Raw genomic sequence first — 24,391 nt, 5'->3', positions numbered from 1 at the left:
CAGAATCACACAATGTCAAGCCAACATCAAGAATTGAGTTCCAAGTTTGTAGCTCTAGCATAACGCCACATCCTTTCCACACTTCCGGCTGGAAGACCTTCTTACTCATAAGGCAGGTGGTTGAGCACAGCCTATGCTACTGCAGTATGTTGTAGTTAAACTGGTAGGATCTTGGAAGGCAAACTTTATTTAAATACACAGGAAGGGCAAATTGAAGTGGACACCAACATGAGGTGGCCAATTTTTACAGCAGAACTTTGCACCTTAGCTGAAGCACTAAGTCCAAACTGTAATACGTGTGGGTGCCAATGCAGTAGGAAGGGCACTGTGAGCCCTAATGCAATATAGGGATTTGGTCGCCCATTCACCTCCCCTTTTTCGTCTTTTAAAACATAGCCACTAATTAAGGTGAACCAGGACCCTGTGCCTCTGCACCTACTTCACTAAGGTTGATATATATCAAAGTCTGCATTTTATAATTGAATAAGTCCAAGGAGGCTCTGACAACTTCTTGATATACTGTGATCAGTAGTGGCAGCGTCAGTGATTTTTCTTTTACCCACCCCCTCCATTGATAGTGTTGACCCCTCACACGCCCTCACCCTCCTGCCAGCAATAAAAATAAGTGTCATGATGTGGTCTGTTTTGGCTGCATCATATTGCTTTTTAAAACTTTAATTTCAATTTCATCCATGCGGCAGAGCAGGAACGCTGCTGTACAACAGGGCAAAAAAACTCTGTCAAAGCCAGTAGCTGTCTCATAGATGACACCAGTTGGCTTTGCCAATGCTTGTTATATGACTGTTCTTCACCCATCTATGGGAATGAAGCTGCTTTAATTTGTAAAGCATTGGGAACAGTTTGGAAATTAAGCAATACAAAGGATTTACATGTGATGTCATCTTACGGCAATATTTGAAAATATTATCTACGAATGTCAATATTCTAAGAACATGCTTTTTCTGTTAAAATTAAACTTACCCATGCTGTGGGCATGACATTACTGCAGTTCGGCGTTTAAGAGAGCATAGCTGTTAGCTAGATGAGTGAGTGCCTAGAGTTGCATTGTGCTATCATCTTAAGAACGTATTCCAAAGTGCATATTAATATGTAATCAAATTTGTAAAAAACTATCAGATCAGTTTATATTGTATCATGTTTTAATGCACCATCATTCTTTAATTGCAGATAAGGATCAAACGGCAATAGTGATGTAATCTGGGATTCAAAGCATCCCCAAATTGCTTTTAGCAATGTTTATAAAACCACTAACAATTTTTAAACTCAAATATTCTGAATTTAAAATTTTCATGTAAATAAAGTTTCTTTATTAAATGGGGAAAATGTTACTTTGCAGTTAAAATATTTTTTAACACAGGGTTTTGCGGCTTTTCCTTTGAAATATCTGTGCTTTCTGCTGCTAACTTGTGTTCCTGGTGAACAAAGTGTGTTTAAATGCAAAGTGTGTTTAAGACTGCAGTGCCGCCTCCTGTCTACAGGGGCAGAGCTGAGCAAAAATATAAACACACTTTATGAAACACAGGTCCGCACAAGGCAATTTTTTAAAAAGTTGTAAAAATTGACACAGATGTTCCTGAAGCCATTTTTGATCATTTAGAGGACATTGCCTTGTGGGGACTTGGGTTCAGGTCCCCACAGTGCAATCAAGTCCCCACAGCGTGAGTATGTTATCACACCCAAGTCCCCACAAGGATAGTAACACAAACCCACGCCCGCGCGCACACACACACACACACCCACACTCACACTCACAACAGAACAACACAAATAGCTTGTTACTATTGATACCATCCTACAAAGCCATGAAAAAGATGCGTTTTGTTGTGTCAGCTTTCTAACCAGTGCCTTCATAGTTTGTGGTCACATTGAAGAATATGTCTAACAGTATGAAAAACCATTTGCAATTATATCTTTATTGAATTAGACTGAAAGAAACATTTGAAAATATTTTGAATCAAATTAACAAAAATAAATCTAGAATATAAAAATGAACAGAATGAAATGAACGAAAAGGAATTTAATGAAATGAAACAAATGAAAGAAATGGAATAGCAAGATTTCATTGTGGCAATTTGAATTAGCAGTGCACGCTACAGCAACTACAGTACACTTGATATGTATTCAATACATTGATTCGGTGTTGCTCCAATACTCAATTAGTCTTCAAAATATGTTGACTATAGCTAATAGAATCTTAATGAAATGCCCTTATTTGCCATGATTTTGTGATTACGATTGTGCAAAGACCTCTACTTCACAAAGTGTGAGGTACTCCCATCGGCCTCGTATAATGACGTTCACATACCGACCGACAATTCCATTGCAGTAGAATGTCTGGGTAGCACCAGATGCGATACTGGAAATGTAGGCGCACCTGGGGAAGTAATAAACAGACAAAGATTAAATAACTCATTAATGTTTGAAACAATCTGCAACCCTGTGTTCTATTTATGTATCAATCATTCAAGGCCATTTCAGAGCATGTGTTGACAAAGACAAGGAAGACGTTAGGTTTTTTAATTGTTCATGCACAGCAGAGGCGGACACGGGACCCAAAGCAGCCCTGGCAAGTGTTGTAAGACAATCCCCTGTATGGTGCACAGTGAGTGCAACGAGCCAGTCCGACCACTACAAGGAGGGTTGGGTGGGAGGGGTGTGGGGGGTTCGTCCCTTTAAAAAAACTTGGGCAAAAATGGCACATTCTACAACACAGTGTTCATTCTTTATTCAATGTATTAGCTTCTAAAGCATAGTAAGTGATGACCTCACAGTGAACCAGGATAAAAAATTCTTTATTGGAGCCTTTTCAATGATTTTGTTCACTAGCACCCTCCAACAGAGCCTCTGGTATCTCCATAGCCCCTCTTTCACATGTATTTAATTTGTTTTATAGCGCTTCTGATACAAGTGTAGGGTGTCAGAACACTTTACATCACACACAAATACAGAGACAAATATTACGTTTGTAAATCAATGTATAGAAAACATTACAAAGACAGAGGGAATTACAAGGTGTAGGATTCCATACTGGTAGGCATTTTTTATGATTGCTTGGTGTGGAGAAGGACAAACCCAGTGTTCAGAACGTAACACAGTGGTTAGGGTTAGCTTTACTGATAAGAAACTATTTCTACCCAAACAAACCCTTTTTAGAAACATTAGGTTAATAAAAGACTCAGAAAGCAAGCATTGGCATAGCCAATAGGTCTCGCCTTTGGGACCTTATAAGTGTTTAGTTATCCAGCACAATATCCTTGGTGCAACAACATCAACTGTTGCATGGCTAAACACTTACAAGGTCCCAAAGGTGAGATCTATTGGCTATGCCAATGCTTGTTATTATATCTATGTGAGTGTAATTTAATGATTACGGGCCTCATTTATGAAAAGTGACGCATCACTGCGTGAAAACAGTGATGCGCCACTTTTCACTGCGCCCTCCCTGCGACTCCAGTGATGCGTCATATTTACAGTATGACGCATCATGTCGCAAGGAGTAACAGATACGTCAGTATTTCTGACGTATCTGTAGGCGCAAAAGTGACGCATCGCTGGAGTGTGTCACAAAAGTGACGCAACTCTAGCAATGAGTCCTTTCACATGGGGCAAGCCCCATGTGAAAGGGCCTGCGTCAGTCTTACGCCTGCTGTGAGGCAGGCGCAAGAAATTGACGCATTTGCACACTAGAAGTGGCGCAGTGAAATCTCGTAGATTTCACTGCGTCACTTCTACGACCCTTTTTTGCGTCAAAACGCCCCCCTTGCATACATTATACCTGGCGCAGGTATAATGTGGCGCAGGGGTTTACAAAGTGACGCATCTACCTAGATGCGTCACTTTGTAAATATGGCGCAACATGGCGCATGTTTTATGCCACTGGTGCGTCACAAAAAGTGACGCACCGGCGGCGCAAAAGTGACGCAGGGGCTCATAAATGAGCCCCTACATGTTTTATGCTTAATGCAATATGTTTTTTAACTATGTATTTATTATGATCTTCTTTTTTGACGAAATGGAATAAAGAATATATTTGATTTGATTGCCCAGTCGTATTTTGATCCCAAACCCACCTCACCGCTAATGACTGCGCTGAGGCAAACAAACTGAAGATACAGCCCTGGGTCCTTCCTGAGGTTCCTAAGCACAACTTTCAAGCATTTCTACCCAGTGCTCTAGATGGAAATTGGGGAGTGCAGGTACTCACTCTTTAGAGTACCTGCTTGTTCCTGAGAAGTGAGAAGTGCTGGTACTCTCCGATTAAGTGCAATATCGCAGCAGAGCTGAGAAGTGCAGATATTCTACCTTTCAAATTAAATAAGTGCAGGTACTCAGTACCGCACAGTACCTGTCCATTTAAAGCACTATTTCTATCAGAAAGAAATTAACCTTACGTCTGGCCTATCCTACGTACATTAAATTTTGTTTTCATCATCTCTTTGGGGCATATTATCAAGCCAGACGATAAAATTATCGCTGCTTTAGCGGCAGAAAACTGCTGGTAAAACGGCAATAATGGGCTTGATAATATGCTCTATGGAATTCCAATTGAAGCCCATGTTAGATGTGAAGGACATCTAACCTGAGCTTCAATTGGAATTCCATAGAGCATATTAACAAGCCCATTATCACCGTTTTAGCGGCAGTTTCCTGCCGCTAAAGCGGCGATACTTTTATCGCCTGGCTTGATAATATGCCGCCTAATGCGTGAACGGACTTCGGTGCGGTGACATATAAACGCCTGTAGGTGGCGGCCTCCACTCGTGCTATCGGCTGTCTAGGATTTCCCACTCGGAGCACGGAGAAACGACGCACAAACAGACCTCTCTCATCTTCAAAGGCACATGCTGTCTGCCCAGGGGCTGATTCCGTTCTCCGCTCACGTAAACAGTTGTAACTGGAAGCAAACATTGGGAGCGGTCTCGTTTTTTTTAACAATTGGCAATTAATGTGATTATTAAACAAACTGAACACAGTTACAATGGAACAAAGACAATAGAGCACATAATTCACAATTTTGAGATGTTCTAATTGAAAATAATGCTAATTAAGATTGGATTAATTCTTTAGAAATCAGAGGCAAACAACTCTTCATGCTTCCTCTTTCTGAACATTACGTTCCGGCATGGTGGTCTTTGACAAAGCAATGCCTGTTAATTCTTTTTTCAAGTTTCACTTTAGTGCAATAATTACTTTCCGCAAGAGGTAAATTATTGTTTCTCATAATTCTGCTATGCTCCATCTCTTAGACTTGCTTATTCCCTTGGGGCCACGTCAGCCTGTCAAGATGTGTCAGCCTTGTCGGCTATTTATTTATGTTTCGTGGGTCTTTTGTTTTGTTTTTACCGTCATGTCTTATATGTTGTAAAGTGCCACAACTTCCGCTTCAGAGAGGGCACTAGTTCAGATGAGTTTGTTAGTCCTACAACATCTCTGGTCCGTTGTGATACAACAATTAGTGAGATAGGTTGAGAACCAAACACAGAAAACTTGATGGGCAAGGGTTCAGAATTTTGATGTCGTTTTTTTAAAATTCTGGGTAAGAGGATGAAAAGGGCATTATTTAACTGTACTATAACTTCAACGTTTGCAGTCTAAAATAGCCCTTGGTGCCTTTTCCCTTAGATGCTGTGCCATCCTGTATTTGTCCAGCAGGGGGCAACAGAGAACGAGAGTCGGCAATTGAGCCACAAAAGGACTTTCTAGCAAGAGATACAAGCGCGCGCCCAGGGGACGCTAGGTGGCGCACTAGCGAATGGACGCCTTCTTGTAGGGCTCCCGCAGTCCGGCGCCATTAATCCGCTAATTTATCCTTTTGGGCGCACACCTGGGAGCCGTCCTTGTAGTCGCAGGTCCAGTTGGTGGTCGAGAGTAACTGGTCCGGAGTAGAGGACCCTGGCTGCTGGGAGACCGACGCGAGAACGCCTGCAAGCTGCGGCGGGAGCGACGCTGGAGGCTGCCGTGCTGAAGTTCCGGATTGAGCCGGAAGGCGAGGCCGGGGCTGGTGACGAGGGGCAAGGCCGCGGGCGGCCGAGACGATCCGGGAGGCCCCTTGGGGCTGATGGTGAACTGGCTGGCTGAGAGGAGTGGATCGGACGGCCCCAGCGACGGGTGAGAGTGCGTGGGGGCTGCTCCTCTTCCCCCCCCCACCCCCGACCCCCGAAGTGATTGCGAGGCCTGTGTGCCTGGGGCGGATCTCGTATCGGCTTGTGGTGGTGCGGGGCCATTGGCACAGCGGCGGCGGAGGCATCGATCCCACCCCCTCCCCCCCGAGTGCAGCGGAGGTAGTGCCAGCTTCGCGGTGGGCCTGGTGGGCTACGGCTGGCGGCTGGCGCGGACCGTGCCTGGACCGATCTCCTCGGACTTGGTGTGCTAACCCCCCCGGGCCTGAGGATCGCAGCTTGAGCCCCTTTGCTCGCGGGGTGGTGTGGTTTGCTGTGTATGTCCGGAGTGGCAGCAAGGACACTGGCGCAGCAGCGAGGAAGCATCACTCAGGGCCTGGATGCGGTAGTGCCTGCCAGCGCTGAGTGACGAGCACGTGGATCCCCCTGGACATTTGGAGAGGCGCAGGAAATAGCCGTACGTGCTCGTGGGGAGAAGGTGAGGGGCCCGCACTGGTGGTGTTGGAGAGCTCTGCCCTGGCACAGAGATGGGCAAGACGGACACTAGACAGCCCAAGCTTTCGTTTGCGGCTCCTAAGAAAGCGATAACGCCTGGGGAGAAGTCGAGCCCTCCGGATGGGGCGGCCGAAGCCTCGGGGGGTGCAGCGGACGCGGCCACGAGTATACAGGCAGTGCTGTGTGAGGTGCGCCAAGGGTCCGCGACAATCGCGGACACGGTGGATCGCCTTTCGTCACGTATGGATGCGGTAGTGCACAAGTTAGATGCGCACGAGGGTCGCTTGAAAGAAGCGGAGCAGCGCATATCGAACTCGGAGGATGTGGTGACCCAACACTCGTCGCAGCTATCTAGAATGGATAATCTTCTATGGGTCATCGCCGCTAAGAATGAGGATTTGGAAGCGAGGAGTAGGCGGAATAACGTACGCATCGTGGGTATTCCGGAATCTACCAATGTGGGCAAAATGGAGGAGTATGTCGAGAAGATGTTGGCGGCGGCGATTGGCTCGGAGGCTTTTTCTACACATTTTATCGTGGAGCGGGCGCATCGAGCACTGGGTCCCAGACCGAAGCCGGGGGCGACGCCTCGGCCGATCATAGCTCGGCTGCTGAACTACCGGGATCGCGATGCGGCCCTACGAGCGGCACGGGGTACGAGGTCGCTGTCGTATGAGGGCAACTCCTTCACGTTGTATCCGGACTTCACCCCGCTTGTCCAGGAGGAGCGTCGGAAATTCCTCGCAGTTAAGACTAAATTGCGCAACCTGCAAATAGACTACGCACTGCTCTACCCTGCTCGTTTGCGGGTCACATACCAGGGGAGGCAGAAATTCTTCACCAATCCACAGCAGGTGGAGGACTTTCTCAAGCAGCACAAACGGAATAGGCGGCTGGAGACGGGAGCAGACGACGAGCTGGCCCCTGGTCAAGAGCGGCTGGATGATGTGGACCCGTGAGTGGGCAGCACAGTCTATGTATATACACTCCTGGGTGAGTTCGGAGGGGGGCCTCTGGGCCATGCTTGGACCTTATTTATGATGGACATCGCCCTGAACTCCGGGTGGGAGAGGTAGGGGTGGGGGTAGGGGGGTATCCTGCTGGTCGATGGTTGCCGGGGTCCCCCTGGCATGGGACTCCTCTTGGCCTGCGCAACAGGACTGTATTGTTGCACTTGGTTTATGGACATCATTGGATGTGGACGGTATTCCTCAGGTGGCCGCTGATTATAGCGCTGGACACCCCCCTCCTGGTTGCCAGGCTGGGCTACACGTGTTGTGATTCGGACGGGCTTGCACGGAGGGGGTTATAGTGGTGCCGCCTAGAAATGTTACCCGATGGGAATTACCCTAGCATACGTTTATGGGGTTGAGGGCTGTTTTAGTCCTAGTTGTTGGGATGTGTATGGGAGGGACGGGGAGGGAACGCTGCTGGCAGGTTGGGGTTTGCTTCAGTGGGAGGGGGGTGGGTACAAGGGGAGTTGTGGATGTGTGTCTGATTGGGGTTCACAGATTGAGAGGAATGCAACCAAAAAGTACGGAGTGGGTCGGCCGAGGAGTAGGCGAGAGATTGCAGGGTACGGAGCCGGGGCTGCGGGGGTTCTTGTGGCCGCAGTGGATGTATGTTGCCGGGGATATGGCTGGGGGGGCCACTCGGTGGGGAAATCATTGAGGCTGGGAGGAGGCCGCGTGTTGAGTTATGGGTGGCTAGCTGGGGATGGCTGACCGGGATCGTATCTCTAGATTAGCGGTTTTGTCAAGGAATTTCCGTGGACTGAATGATGCGAGGAAATGTCGGAGGGTGGTGGCCTATTTGGATCAACATCAGGTGCAGATCGCCCTGCTGCAGGAAACACATCTCAGCCCCCGGGCCAACTATACCTTTGCGAGTAGATGGGCGAGTGTGCGCTGTTTCTCCTCATACTCTGGATATGCCAGAGGAACGGCGATTCTGATTAAAAAAACGGTGCCGTTTGTACGGTTGGGTGAACGCAAGGATGAAGAGGGTAGATTTGTATTGGTGTGGGGCAGATTGGGTACTGATACTGTTACTATTGTCAACTGCTATGGGCCTAATGTGGACACTCCTGAGTTTTACACCAAACTGTGGGGCGAGATACTAAATGTGGGGTCTAGGCATCTCATTTGGGGTGGGGATTTCAATGTCACACTGATGCCGGGGCTCGATAGATCGGATGGTAGCCCCCACTATAACAGAAAAGCGGGAGAAGCGGTGGAGGGTATAATGAGGGAGGGCGAGCTAATAGACAGTTGGAGGTTTGTGCATGCTGGGGTTCGTGAGGGGACGCATTTCATGGTGTATGCCAACACTTGGGCTAGACTTGACTATTGCCTACTATCCCGGGGACTGGCGGTTGACCTGGGCAGGGTGACCCACTTGCCACGGTCCTACTCGGACCATTGTCCAGTGCCGGTGCAGGTAGCCATCCCGGGATACGGCGGTGCACCATCGCGGTGGCGCTTGCAGCCCACGGCACTGTTGGATCTATTGTTCCAGGCAGAATTGGGGGAGGAGATCGCTGACTTTTTTCCACGCAACAAAGGGACTGTGGCTAGTGTTGAGACCATCTGGGAGGCGTTTAAGGTTACGGTCCGTGGCTTTTGCATATCTAAGAGCTTTGGAGTGTTACGTGCCCTACGGGGCACACTCACCAAGCTGGAGGCTGAACTGAAAGAGCTGGAGACTTCCATGGCCCGAGAGCCGATGGGTCCACTCCACAAGGAATTCAGGGAGAAGCTGTCGCAATATGAGCGAGAGGCGGAGAGAGAGGCCCGCTTCAGGGGGAAACATTGGCAGGCCCGTCGTTATTGTGAAGGGGAGAGACCTGGGCGGGCATCACCAGGCAGTTACGGGGCGCCTCACACATCTTAGAGATACGCACACAGGACGGAGCTATATATCATGATACACAGGGGATCTTGCGCCGGTTTACTGAGCATTACGAGGGACTGTACACTGCCCGCAACGTGGGTGATGTCCAGTTTGGGAACTTCTTAGATGACGTGGCGTTATGCTGGCTGAGCGATGAACACAGGGAATTTCTGGGGGCCCCGTTTGAGCTGGATGAGATACGGGAAGCGATTATGTCTTTAAGTAATGGTAAGGCACCTGGTCTGGATGGCTTGCCAGCGGAATTTTATAAAAGCTATATTGACATAATGGCTCCGGTCTTACGGGAGGTGTATGAGGACTCTCTAGAAGTGGGCGTTTTGCCGGGTTCGATGAGAGAGGTGGTGATTACCTCCCTGTTGAAACCGAATAAGGCTGCGGAGGACTGTGATTCCTACAGACCGCTCTCCCTGATCGATTGTGATGCCAAGATTCTGGCGAAGGTGCTGGCCACGCGGCTCTCCCTCTTGATGACTAAAATTGCCCTCCCAGACCAGGCGGGGTTTGTCCCGGGTAGATCCACCGCTAGTAATCTGCGTACGCTCTTCTCATTGATCCAAACGATCGCGCCGGAGCTGCCTGTCGCGGCAATATTCCTGGACGCCACTAAGGCGTTCGACTCAGTTGAGTGGAATTACTTGTTCACTATACTGTACCGAATGGGTTTTCCCAAAATCTTTGTCGCTTGGATAAAATTGCTATATACCGGCCCTGCGGCTAGAGTATTGGTCAATGGGGAACTGTCGGAGCCGATACTGTTAACTAGGGGTACCAGACAAGGGTGCCCGCTATCCCCGCTGTTGTTCGCCATAGCGATTGAACCTCTGGCATGTCGTATCCGCCAACTCCACAAGCAAAGTGCCTTCCGATGTTATCAACGGCAGATAGATGTGTCCTTATATGCGGATGACATAACGCTCTATGTGGTGGATCCGCAGAACAACCTGAACTCGCTGCTCCACGAATTTGTGGTGTTTGGGGGATTGTCTGGGATCCACATCAACTGGAGGAAATCACAATTTTTCCCCCTGACGACGGCGGTCGGGCGCTATGCACTAGATTACCCGTTGGAGTGGTGTGACTCTGATCTCCGATACCTGGGGGTTCGTGTCTCGACGAACCGGGAAGAGACTTTACGTCTGAATTATGGTACGGCCATAGATAAGCTGGCGGACGATGTGTCGCGCTGGATCTCGTTGCCGTTGACAATGGCCGGCAGGGCCTCATTGATAAAAATGGTAGTGTTGCCTCGCTTTCTCTATTTCTTCCAAAACATTCCATATTACCCAGGTGCCTTCTTCTTCCGAACACTGCGCTCTGAGTTGCTGCGATTGTTCTGGGCTGGTAAGCAGCCCAGGCTGGCCTGGTCGACTATTACCTTGCCATACAGCAAAGGGGGATTTGACGTTCCCGACTTTCAGGTGTACTATATGAGCGCGCAGGCACACTTTGCATATCATTGGTTTGCCCCTACGCCCTACATGCCGCAACTAGCGGTTGAGGACTGGCTGGCGCGACCGCTGCCGCTACAGGGTCTCATCCATGGTCCAGTCACTGCGCTCGACACACCGCTCACCACTGTGACGAGCACGATTGACGCTTGGCAGCGCTTAATGCGCAGGCTATCGGCCGGTCTACTATATGCCCCGCGGCTGCCGTTGGTTTATCATCCGGGCCTCTCTCTGTTGCAGGAAGGTGGGTTCCGGGTGTTATGTGCTAAGATAAAAGTCAGCTGTTGGGGGGATCTCTTTGAGAATGGTCAGTTCAAGACGAAGGAACAATTCTTTGCGGGATATCAGCTGAATCCACTGGAGGTCTTTTATTATCTCCGGCTGCGGCAGGGGATGAGACTAGTGCTACCGCACTATCCGGAGGAGCCCGAGGTGGTGACTCCGTTGCAGATCTTGCTCGCGTCTACGGACGGTCGGCACTTGGTCTCACAGTTATATTGCAGTATTCGCGGAGGTGGTGGAGATGTCGGCGGCAAAGCACTTCATGGCTGGACTGTCGAGTTGGGTAGGGACATTACGGAGGCGCAGTGGGCGTATTGCTGTGAGCTCACCTCCCATATCTCCTCCAGCTGCAGATTGCGTATTATCCATTATAAGTTTCTACAGCGCTGGTATTACACTCCTGTTAGGAAGTATCGATTTCGTTTGTCGGACTCTGATCGATGTGAAAGGTGCCGGTCGGAGGGAGCTGATTTTCTTCATCTGGCTTGGTTGTGCACTGGGGTAGCTGACTATTGGGTACAGGTCCATGCTGCTATTACGGCCATGGTGGGAGCCGTGGTTAAGCTTGACCCGCTTGTGATGTTGCTGGGTTATACAGCGTCGGTGCCTAAAGCACACCGTAAATTTGTCAATATTGTGTTGCTACTCGCGAAACGGCGGGTTGCGTGCCGGTGGGGCAGGGGTCGTGCACCTAAGTTCAAGGAGTGGTTGGAGGATGTTCTGTACTGCCAGGACCAGAATGTGATATATGCCGAAACGCAACCTTTGAAGAGCAGAGCCAAAGACATCTGGGATCCGTTTAAAGCGTATCTAGCGGCCCAGACTAGCTCCGCTGAGGGGGATGGTTAGGTCACCGGGGTATGTTGCGCGTTTGGTTGGTGTATCTGACTTGGGGGGGTTTGTTGGAGCATGGCCGTGTGGGTGAAAAATAGAATGGGGACATAAGTGGCGGGGAAAATTGCTGGCTTGCGCAGAGTGATTGGTGCTGGGATGACCCTAGACGGGCTCCGTGGTCGTGCTACGCCCCCCTGCTTGGGATGTGTGGATGGTATTTGACTCGGGTGGGCTTTCTAAATGCTCCCTCTCGCTGTCCCTCGATGCTGACCTGTCTTCCGACCCATTTAAGCTCAGAAGGGTATGTATACCAGTGCCGCCGGACCCCCGGGTTGTCGGCTAATTGGTTGTGTACACGATATTTGAACTTTTGATACAGTGTCTCCTGGAGCCGGCCGGAAAGGTTGTAGGCTGAGGAAATATGAATTTTTATGATCAGTTATGTCCCCTATCTTAGACCCCAACGGCTCCATGTACATACTACAAGTACATGTATGTTCCCTCCAGTTCCAGTTAAGAAGACGTAAATACATGTGCGTCCACCGTCAACATGTCCTCTTTCAGATCCGCCATGAATGGGTTGGATATTCCGTTCCTAAGTATGAAAGGCCACCGACTTTATGTGGTTCACTTTCCACGTTTTACAGTTCAGGCGAGTAGGCCCCGAATTCTGCCATTAAGCCTTTTCCTGCCTTCTGCCTCTGAAAGCTCCAGTCTGAGCTCGCATCTGTATCCATGAACTTTGTCCTACTCCCTGCGCGGCTAACGGTGCCTGATCCGGCCTGTTGCCTGCCAAAAACTGTATTTCACCTTCAAGATTATCTGCTCCGCTCCTCATCCAATGCATTCCTGTCTGGTAGTTTAGGTAAACATTCTTCCAGCTACCGAGCAAAGGGCCCGGCCACACTGTCCTCATGCAAGTAATTCATAGCCCCTGTTACCATGGAAGATTCCTGCCCCCTCACATCTCATGTAGACACTTAGACGCTTGTACACGCACTAACAGTCAGTATAGAATAGATTCCGTCCGAGAGACCTTTCCTTTTGGATAATACAGTTCTCTAAACATAAGATATTAGATATGATTTGGGATTAGGTTGACCTGACCCCCCAGACTTCTGTCTCCCCATGTAGAGCTAAATGTCAAGTCCCCTTCACCCTCTAGTTGTACGTCAATCACACGTCATGCGGCTGCGCGCGCATCTCTGCCAAGTATTTCTGCTGACATTGCAGGATTCTCTTATGGATCCACCCACTTGTGACATCATGTTTAATGACGTTTCTAGTTTACGCCTATATTTACGCCTTTTTCCATTACGTATGTGTATTCTTATCTGTATTATCAACTGTTACGCCTCCTGCATCTGTCTTAATGTAATGCCTTTCATATAAATATCTTTACCTGTCAATAATGTATTGCCTTCCCTTCCTGAACCTTCGTGGTGATGGAATTTGATGCCATGGTTCGAACCATAATTCCTTTGTAGAGGAATAAAGCCTTTTAGAACCTCTAATACCACGGATTCTGCCTCTTATTTTTACTGAGTTATTCTTACTAGACTTTACCGCATAAAAAATAGTACAGGTAATTAAATATTTACCACATAAATTGGCGCCCGAATAGGGACACTTTCTCATCTCACGCGCCGGAGGTGCGTTGCAGGCCCGGTCTCCTGCCACAGCTGGACGGACAACAACGCGTACCCGCAGGATTTCCTGTATCTCCCTCCGGCCAAGCGGGGGTGACTGAGGCTGCGATCAACACCCAGACGAGGCGGTGAGAAGTGCGAAGTATCCCGACCAGAGCCTAGCTGAGAGAGCAAGATCCGAGGTATACAGAGGCCCACCAGGTTCCGAAGTTCCGCGTCGAGTCCAGTCCGGTTCAGTCCAGTTCAGTTCCGAGGCCTTCCGTTCCGTGCTACCCGGTGAGTACCGTTGCCGGGGAGGCATTTAGACGTGCACATAGTTTGTGCCGGTCAAGACGGGTTTGGGTACACAAATCCGGTCTGCACTGTTTCAGCAGTGTATCTGTACTGTTTAGCAGTATATCTAGTATGTCTTGTATATAATCCAGTATTATTCAGTATTAGTATTATGTCAGTAACTAGTTTTCTTCTAATTATCATTGTTCGTTAAATGTTAAATGTTAAATGTTAAATGTTTTAATACGTTTTAAAAATTGTGGTGTGAGTGAGTGTTCATTATTGTGTTTATTGTATTAATTGTGTTCAAGATTAAGTAGCACGGCTTAAAGATGCCGCTCTTTTCAAAATTAAGACAGATCAAGACTAGAAAAGGGGTACTCGAAGAAGCTGTTCCCATTCCACCTAGGGACACTCCAGGGTACTTTATGTACCATAAGCATGGCCTAGATGCCGTATTATTTCTTGATTTATGGGTGGACTATACCAAGGATTTACCAGAAAGTCAGAGGTGGCCTGCAGCTGGGACATGGGATGCAGATTGCATCATGAGAGTAGAAGAAGAATTATGGAAAAAGAAAGCCAGACAGTCACAGAAAGATGCCATCGAATTATGGCGTAAAGAATCATATAGACGTACCGAAAAAGCACTCAGACAGGAAGAGAAAAGTAAGGAAAATTCAAATAAAGGTCGAGAAAATACATTAATTGAGGAAGGTACCAGAGTAAAAGCAGAACAAGTAGACAGACAAAGAAACACCCTTATGAATGGTATGTATCCTCTCCTGGCCGAGGGTCTACCTAAGGCCACCCCGGAAATACCGAAAGATCTGCCACCTCCATTACTCCCGACAAAGGCACATCCCAAAACCGCAAAAGATATTTTCCTTTCTTCCTATTTAGACGATGTAGCTCCCGAATATGCTAATGCTCCGCCACACACACCGCCTGCCGATGGGGCTCAACGCCAAGATCATCCACCCCCACCTCCGCAACAACAAACTCCTACACACATTCCAACAGGCCCATCTGTTTCTACCGCTTTTCCCGCATCTACAATTTCTATCTTACATCCAACAAATCCTTTCGTGCCTAGCGCCTCAGGCGGTGCAACGGGAGGTACGACAGACATTTTTGCCACGCCGCCGCGAGGAAATAAATTATCTCTTAGAGATTTAGCACTCCAACGTACACCCCAACTAGCAACTTCCGACTTGTTTAAGGAACATCTAGTGGATTGTAGATATGATCCAGTGCCCGGTAGACAGGACGGAATGCTACTGTCATCATTACGTATACGACGAGCTTCAAAGTATTTAGCGATTATACCAGGAATGACGGCACATTTAGACAATATATATCACTTTGTCCAATGGGGGCGAGGCCCTGAAAGTATTAACGAAGCCATGGAATACCAGAAAGCGGATGTACAGAGGCAACTGTTACGCTTCTTCATAAACTGCGTGATCAGGAACGAAGACAGGGCTGAGAAAGATCAGGAGGAAATGCAAGTACTTACCAGATGGGGTCAGAATATATCAGAGGGGAGACATGATAGACAGACGTGTATAGTAGCTATGTGCCGAAAGATCCGCAAAGAAGTAGAACGAATACATAAAGAAAGATTAGAAGCAGACAAAACTGAATCGGAGGGAGAGGAGGAGGAAAAATCAGAAATGGCCGCAGGACAATTAGAAACAATGGCTTATGTAAGTAAAGGAAGATCTTTTAATAATACCAGATGCTTTAGTGATCCAATACGTCCGATACGTCCAGAATGTAACCGAAATTTTCAAGCCCCTATGTTAAATACAAGGACTCCTGAACACCTATTTCAAGCTGCTGATAAATTACTCCGAGACCGAAGGGGGTATCATTTGCTCGATTCTATGGATGAACAAGAATTAGCCAGGTCAGCAGTACAATGGGCTGACAGTCCCGGAAAATATAGTGATGATGCGCTAGCACACACGTTTCTGAATATTAATCCAGACGAACAGCGATTAGCTGGTATATACATGATTCAACACCTCATTATTTTATATCAAAGCCAACACTCCGATCCTAGTCCCCTACCAGATATACTGATAGAATTACTCACGAATAAATGGAGAGGTTCAGGTACTGATTTAATTAAAGAAATTCTAGAATATCGGAACCAGTACATTGTCTTCGTATGCCCAGAACATGTTCCAGTTCCTACTATGGGAAGAAAAATGTATCACATAGATAGACAGAATCCCTTACGCGAAGTGCACCCAATAAAGGGTGACGACAATACTTTTAAACGCGTGTTTGTGTACACGCCCATAACTAAAATTGAATTATTAGAAATGAAGAAAGTAGTACCTAGCCATGATAAATATCCAGCAGGTTTTCACCGTGAGATAAAAGACATGTTACTCATGGGAGAGTATACCTACCCCGACATTATGAAAATATTAAAAGTATTAATGCCTGCCGGTATTTACGAAAAACTCAAAGAAAAGGATTGGGAGGTGGGAGATCAGAAGATAGATTGGACAGCGTTAGAAACGGAAGAAAAGGCCCGAGCTGCAGGTTCAGGGCTTGGGGAAAAGACTACAGCATTACCAGGATTACTAGTGCAAGTACTGCCACGCTTGTTAACTACGAAAAAGGAAGATTGGGATGCAATTTCAGCCTGTAAACAAAAACAAGATGAAGACACTAGTGATTTTTATTCCCGATTTGAAAAATGTTTTGGTATTAATAGTGGCATAAAAGCAAATAGCGAGTCGTATCCACATTTGTTTGTGACAAAATTAGTTGAGAATTCCCTGCCCCAAGTTAAGAATAGGGTATTAAAATTCGAGAGTACCTGGCAAGGTAACACCCCGTCACAGATGTTGCAAATGTTACAATATCACCACAATAGAATTAGAGAAGAACAAGAACATGAACAAAGACGTATGAAAGACACGAAAATGAAAATGCTTGTTGCTCAGTCAGTTCCAGCTGACGGTCACAGAAAGAGTACGACACAGTCCAGTGATTCAGCAGGTCCCGTAAAAGGGACATGTAACTATTGCAAACAGCCAGGTCATTATATACACGATTGTGCAGTTCTAAAACATAATATCTCTATGGGTAAAACCAAGGAGAGACCACGTCCACCTAGACAGGATCAGATCCCACAACAAGTACCTCAGCATGCACAATCTATGCCAGTTCCACAACAACAGACCGTAGCAACATCACAGCAGCCTATTGCTGCCACACAAGCAACGACACAACAGATGTACCAGTATGCACAAGCAGATTATCCCGATTATTAGCGATACACATGAAATAGCCTAGAGAGGGAAGTTGGCTTACCCCTTATCGAGGTTCCTGTAGATCAAGAGGGACCTTATGTACATAGTGAACTATTAGGGGAAGACAGAAAGTTTTTACTTGATACAGGGGCAAGCAGAACAACTATACGTCGCAGCGAAGTTCCAGGGGCACCCCTCTCAGGCTCACAGAATATTTCCCTTGGATTCTCAGGAAAGCCTATTATTAATGAAGTATCACTACCTCTTCCACTTACGGTTGGTCCATTGACACGAACTACAGATTTATTGCTTACTAAATCATGTCCAGAAAACTTGTTAGGCATAAAAACACTGAAAGCTCTAGGAGCTATAATATGTTGTTCTCCGGAAGGAGTACGATTATTTTTGCGTGACTTTAAAGGTCACTATGTGTCCAGAGACATGGATCACCGGTTACAGAATTTACCTACACATTTATGGGCACAAGGCCCTACTGATGTTGGTTGCATGCACATTACACCATATCGAGTCACACTCAAAACAGGAGTGGTACTACCACGAATGCGACAATACAAGTTACCCCCAGATGCTGTAGTGGCTTTGCTGCAAATCATTGACGAGCTTATTGCCCAAGGAGTGGTCATGGAAACCGACTCCAATGTATGTAATTCCCCGATAATTCCGATTCTTAAAAGGACGGATCCCAAGGCACCGCCAGTATATCGATTGGTTATTGATCTGCGCGAATTGAATAAATGCATTGTGCCACAATACCCTGTGGTCCCGGATATCTCTTCATTACTAACAGCCATTGATTCAGAAGCAACGTTCTTTACTGTAATTGATCTCAAGAATGCCTTCTTTAGCGTCCCAATCGATCCGGAAAGTCAATACTTGTTCGGATTCAGTTTAAATGGACGAAGTTTTAAATTCACACGTGCACCTCAAGGATTCACAGAGAGCCCCAGCATCTATAGCCAAGCACTGAAAAGAGAACTTGACAGTATCCACATGCCAGTTAACACTGCCTTGCTTCAATATGTCGATGATCTGCTGATCACCGCCCGAAGCGAACCTGAATGTGAAAAAGCATCACTGACGGTTTTACAATTTCTAGCCGACAAGGGGCACAAAGTGTCCCCTTCTAAGCTGCAATTCTGTGTCCAGCAAGTTGTTTACCTTGGGCACTTGCTGTCCAAGGAGGGAAGACAGCTTACACCCGACCGCATCCAGTTAATTGCTAACATGCCACCACCCAAGACACAAAAGGAGGTGCGGGCTTTTATAGGCCTCACCTCGTACTGTAGGCAGTGGATCCCTCAATACGCATTTCTAGCAAAACCACTCATTCAGTTGACAACACAGGAGGCAGCCACATCGACTGTCCTCCCTTGGACTCAAGAACATACACATGCCTTTGAAAGCTTAAAGAAAGCTTTATGTCAAGCACCTGTTTTAGCAACACCATGTTACAGTAAACATTTTACACTTTTTGTTACAGAACGCGAAGGTACTGCCTTGTCAGTACTCACTCAGGAACAAGCAGGATCACACAAACCATGTGCTTATTTTTCTAGTACATTAGATCCCGTAGCTCAGGCTCTTCCTGCGTGCCTGAAATCAGTGGCAGCAACAGCTTTAGCAATCAGACAAAGCGATGCCATAGTGTTAGGACATCAATTGACAGTACAAGTACCACACGCAGTGGAGGTTCTCTTGAACCGAACGCAAACACAACACTTGACTATAGCAAGACTTACCGGTTATGAATTAACATTGTTCCAGCCACACATAGAAATCAGACGTTGTAGTACTTTAAATCCTGCCACACTTTTGCCAGTAAATGGAACAGACCCATTAGCACATGATTGTATTGAAGTCATTACTTTCACGACGAAACCCAGACAAGACTTGACGGATATTCCACTACCAGATCCAGACCTGACATTGTATGTAGATGGTTCATGCATGAGAACAAGTACAGGAGAGTTAGTGGCCGCTTATGCAGTCACAACAGACACTGAAGTCGTTGAAACAAATTGTATTAACACTTTGTCAGCTCAAGCAGCAGAGCTCATCGCTCTGACACAAGCCTGTATTCAAGCCACAAATAAGAAAGTCAACATATACACAGATTCACGTTATGCATTCGGAGTCGTCCATGACTTCGGCGTGCTGTGGCGAGAGAGAGGTTATTTAACTTCTCACGGTGCCCACATCCTACACGGACCCCTCATCCAAGCTTTACTAGACGCCATTCATCTACCTACTGCAATATCGATTATGAAGTGCAAGGCCCATACGAAAGTTACCGATATCATTTCTCAGGGTAACGACCTAGCTGACAGAACAGCTAAACGAACTGCTCAGACTCACACAACTGACACGACAAAGACAATAGTTCCGACACCAACACATTGCATGACAGTTAAGGATCCCGCCCTTGATGTAATTGACATACAGACACATGCTACACCCGAAGAAATAAAGAAATGGACTGAATTAGGAGGGATCCAAACGGATCAAGGATGGATGACGAAGGGAAAATCTATATGGTTTCTCCCCGACTCTATGGTCCAAGTCATCATTAACACAATACATAGTCCAGCGCACCTAGGAGAAAAAGCTATGCTAGATAGCATTCAACACATCTGGTTCAACAAACATTTGCGAGCAGCAGCTAAACAGAAAGTACGTACCTGTATGATATGTTGTCAGTTCAACCCAGGTAAAAGCATTCCCGTAGAGCAAGGTGGATTTCAACCTCCTGATCACCCTTTTGAAGTCCTCCAGATGGATTATATCCAGATGGAACGATGTCGAGGATTCAAATATGTTCTCGTAGTTGTTTGTGCTCTTTCCCGTTGGACAGAAGCCTACCCGGTTTCAGATTACACTGCCCCGACTACTGCCAAACAGTTAGTTCGAGAATTCTTCCCACGGTACGGTTTACCACGTGTTGTATACTCAGATAACGGCCAGCCATTCTCATCCGAGCTAATGAAACACGTTTCACTTTTGTTAGGCTATCAATGGAAATTCCACTGTGTCCGACATCCCGAGGCAGCAGGTCTCGTGGAACGCCATAATCAAACTCTGAAAATTAGATTGTCCAAAGTATGTAGAGAAAAAGGTGTTGATTGGATAGTAGCCTTACCAGTTGCACTCTTTTACATGAGAATGGTAGCACATTCTCGAACAGGGCTATCCCCGTATGAGGTGATCTTTGGTAGACCACCAAATATGTGGGGGACGCCTATACCTCGTAAAATCACTGATGTTGACTGTAATATGCTGACAGATTACCTGGCTTCCTTGATGTCTGCACTACAATCTTTTCGTTCACAGGTAGCTGCAGCTTTTCCCGATAACACTGAGGTGAAGCCCCATGACGTGGTTCCAGGAGATCTTGTGCTAGTGAGGAACTTTGACAGAAGGACCCAGCTGGAGCCTCGGTGGCAGTCGCCGAAACTCGTCTTATTGACCACAAGGACAGCCGTGAAGGTTGAAGGACGTAAAGGGTGGTTGCACTCGAGCCATATAAAGAAATTTTATGGACTACCGTCAGACGTGAATACTCAGCCCTGCATTCCCTCACAGACTGATTCAAAACTTCCTTTGGTTGAAAAGACCGAAAGTGACATTTATAAACTGAAACTAAGGTCTAGCAAGTCAGACAATTTGATTGTTTAAGTCCTCTCCAAGGTGAATCGGTTGAATTTGTCTCTGACATGTATCCTCTAGACCGAAATAGAGAGAGAAAAAGACAGAAAAAGCTTAAGAAAGAGGCGTACTGTAAATCACTTCGTAGTCACTGCATAGTGACATTATTAATTTTGTTTTTTCTAAGTCTTCTAATAATCATTACCAGTGTATTGCTACATATGTATTACGCTATTTCTAAACGTGTTTACAATGCTACTGCTGAACATTCTTTTAGCGAATTACCTCCGCATGAGTTGTCCTATAGATTTGCGCTGCGCAACAACACTTTCATTAGTATGTTACATCATTCCCATCAGACCAGCAATGCTACAAATTGTTGGATATGTGGCCGACTCCCTCCCTATCAGAACTATAAGGGAGTTCTGCCTCTCTTTCCGTATCCGTTCACACACAATGGCTCCTGTGGAGCATGGTTTAGTTTGATTAATTCCCTAGATTCAAATTCAGTAGTTTATCAAGACAACTGGGTATGGGGAAACCTGAACCTAGTTTTGCTTAAAGTCTGCTACCCTAACAAGGAGGGACTTCCCAAAAGAACAGGAACTGATCTAGAAAATGAAGTATATGGATTAGGTAACTTTACACTTAACCTCATGATTCTGAATGTTGAATCCGAAGCTACACCAATCTTGCCCGCTATGTCAGTATTTCCAGTTAAAGGTGAATTATGTGTAAGAAAGAATGGTTCCATACACATGGGCCATAGTAAATGTACCACTGTAATAGAATTCAGTGATCAAGGCAAGTCTACATTCAGAGCGTCTCGTCATTCCTACTTCATATGTGGCCAGACCGCATATATACGTTTACCTCTAGATTGGGATGGTACCTGTTACATTGCATTCCTTCTGCCACCTGTTTTCCTAGCCCCTCCTGATTATCACAGAAATACCCATTTAGTACACAATAGACAACAGAGAGATCTCCCGATTGTCGATTACACTGAAACGGCATGGGAGCAATACACAGATTTCAATAAAGGTTTCTTTCCCTATATAGGTACAGTCACTAATAGTAAGCTGATACGTAGATTAACTAGAACCCTTGAAGCAGTAGTAAATGAAACTACTTCCGCCCTAGGCAACTTAACAGAGGAGCAGTCTGCGATGCGGATTGTTGTTCTTCAAAATCGTCTTGTCCTTGACGTCATCTTGGCCGATAGGGGTGGAGCTTGTAGGGTCATCGGATCAAGTTGCTGTGTTTTCATACCAGAAAACTCGCCGTCAGTATATAAAGCCATAACTCGTCTTCATAAGATTGTAAGCCAGATACACCAGAATCCAGGCACCTGGACTTGGTCCGGTTGGTTCTGGAGCGTGTTGTCAGCCTGGGGATGGAGGATTCTATCCTTCCTAGGTATTGGCTTTCTCATACTATTCAGTTGCTGCTTATGTCTACAATGTGGGCCAGCGATTTGTGGTCTGTGTGCCACATCGTGTATCCCGCCTTCAAGTTTTCGCTCAAGATCCCGGAAGAAGAAAGAAGAACAAATGATGCTTTATGAACAGATTGATGGATTGATGAAGATCGATATCTCCTAAGGGTCCGTAGGGGACAAGGAGGGAATGAGGAAATATGAATTTTTATGATCAGTTATGTCCCCTATCTTAGACCCCAACGGCTCCATGTACATACTACAAGTACATGTATGTTCCCTCCAGTTCCAGTTAAGAAGACGCAAATACATGTGCGTCCACCGTCAACATGTCCTCTTTCAGATCCGCCATGAATGGGTTGGATATTCCGTTCCTAAGTATGAAAGGCCACCGACTTTATGTGGTTCACTTTCCACGTTTTACAGTTCAGGCGAGTAGGCCCCGAATTCTGCCATTAAGCCTTTTCCTGCCTTCTGCCTCTGAAAGCTCCAGTCTGAGCTCGCATCTGTATCCATGAACTTTGTCCTACTCCCTGCGCGGCTAACGGTGCCTGATCCGGCCTGTTGCCTGCCAAAAACTGTATTTCACCTTCAAGATTATCTGCTCCGCTCCTCATCCAATGCATTCCTGTCTGGTAGTTTAGGTAAACATTCTTCCAGCTACCGAGCAAAGGGCCCGGCCTCACTGTCCTCATGCAAGTAATTCATAGCCCCTGTTACCATGGAAGATTCCTGCCCCCTCACATCTCATGTAGACACTTAGACGCTTGTACACGCACTAACAGTCAGTATAGAATAGATTCCGTCCGAGAGACCTTTCCTTTTGGATAATACAGTTCTCTAAACATAAGATATTAGATATGATTTGGGATTAGGTTGACCTGACCCCCCAGACTTCTGTCTCCCCATGTAGAGCTAAATGTCAAGTCCCCTTCACCCTCTAGTTGTACGTCAATCACACGTCATGCGGCTGCGCGCGCATCTCTGCCAAGTATTTCTGCTGACATTGCAGGATTCTCTTATGGATCCACCCACTTGTGACATCATGTTTAATGACGTTTCTAGTTTACGCCTATATTTACGCCTTTTTCCATTACGTATGTGTATTCTTATCTGTATTATCAACTGTTACGCCTCCTGCATCTGTCTTAATGTAATGCCTTTCATATAAATATCTTTACCTGTCAATAATGTATTGCCTTCCCTTCCTGAACCTTCGTGGTGATGGAATTTGATGCCATGGTTCGAACCATAATTCCTTTGTAGAGGAATAAAGCCTTTTAGAACCTCTAATACCACGGATTCTGCCTCTTATTTTTACTGAGTTATTCTTACTAGACTTTACCGCATAAAAAATAGTACAGGTAATTAAATATTTACCACAAGGCGAATGGTTGTATGGTTGCTGAAAGTTGCAATAAAGGTTTTTGAAACTTAAAAAAAAAAAAAAAAAGCGCGCACCTCGCGCAGCAGCAGGGGAGGGGGCCTGCGCGATTTCCTTGCGGGAGCGTGCAGCAAGGCACGAGGATTGCGACCATATGGCTCCACCATATGGCGCTGCGCGCTCCCGCAAGGAAATCGCCAGACGTGCACGCGTTGCCATTGCAAGCAATGCAACGCGTGCACGTTTTTGCCCCCAAAGCTGTGCCGATGGCATTAGGTCTCTCTCCTATGCAGCGCATGCGCGCTGCATAGGCGAGACCTAAAAATATATCTATCTAACCTGTACCATGCAGTTTGCATGTAGCTCTTTGATGACACGTGATAGCTCACTGCTAGAGTGATTGTAACTGATGAACTGTATAATAACGAAAAGATCTCTGTGACAAAAGCAGTAACCCACTAAGCTAGTGTTTCCCAAACTTTTTTGACCCGCGGCTCCTTTGACCAATTGGGCGTTGGGCGCGGCTCCCAATTCCATTACTAATTTTTGGTGGGGGCGGAAAATATAAGGCTGGCCTCGGTGGGACTTTCATTTTAA

The 24,391-nt window shown here is 46.6% G+C and overlaps 1 protein-coding gene across 3 annotated transcripts in view; it reads right to left on the bottom strand.

Annotated features, from left to right (window-relative positions):
* Positions 1–1,913: 1,913 nt before the first annotated feature.
* LOC146822081 (fucolectin-like) overlaps positions 1,914–24,391 on the bottom strand; it is a 120,719-nt gene continuing 98,241 nt past the window's right edge. For all 3 annotated transcript variants that reach the window (XM_085613181.1, XM_085613182.1, XM_085613180.1), the window contains exon 4: positions 1,914–2,395. In XM_085613181.1, the coding sequence (XP_085469307.1) occupies positions 2,251–2,395 (145 nt within the window). In that variant the 3' untranslated portion in view covers positions 1,914–2,250. The remainder of the gene's footprint in view (positions 2,396–24,391) is intronic.

This window comes from Triturus cristatus, chromosome 6 (genome assembly GCF_964204655.1).
Source record: "Triturus cristatus chromosome 6, aTriCri1.1, whole genome shotgun sequence".
Classification (NCBI taxonomy): Eukaryota; Metazoa; Chordata; class Amphibia; order Caudata; family Salamandridae; genus Triturus; species Triturus cristatus.
This window is presented reverse-complemented; position numbering and strand designations above follow the sequence as displayed.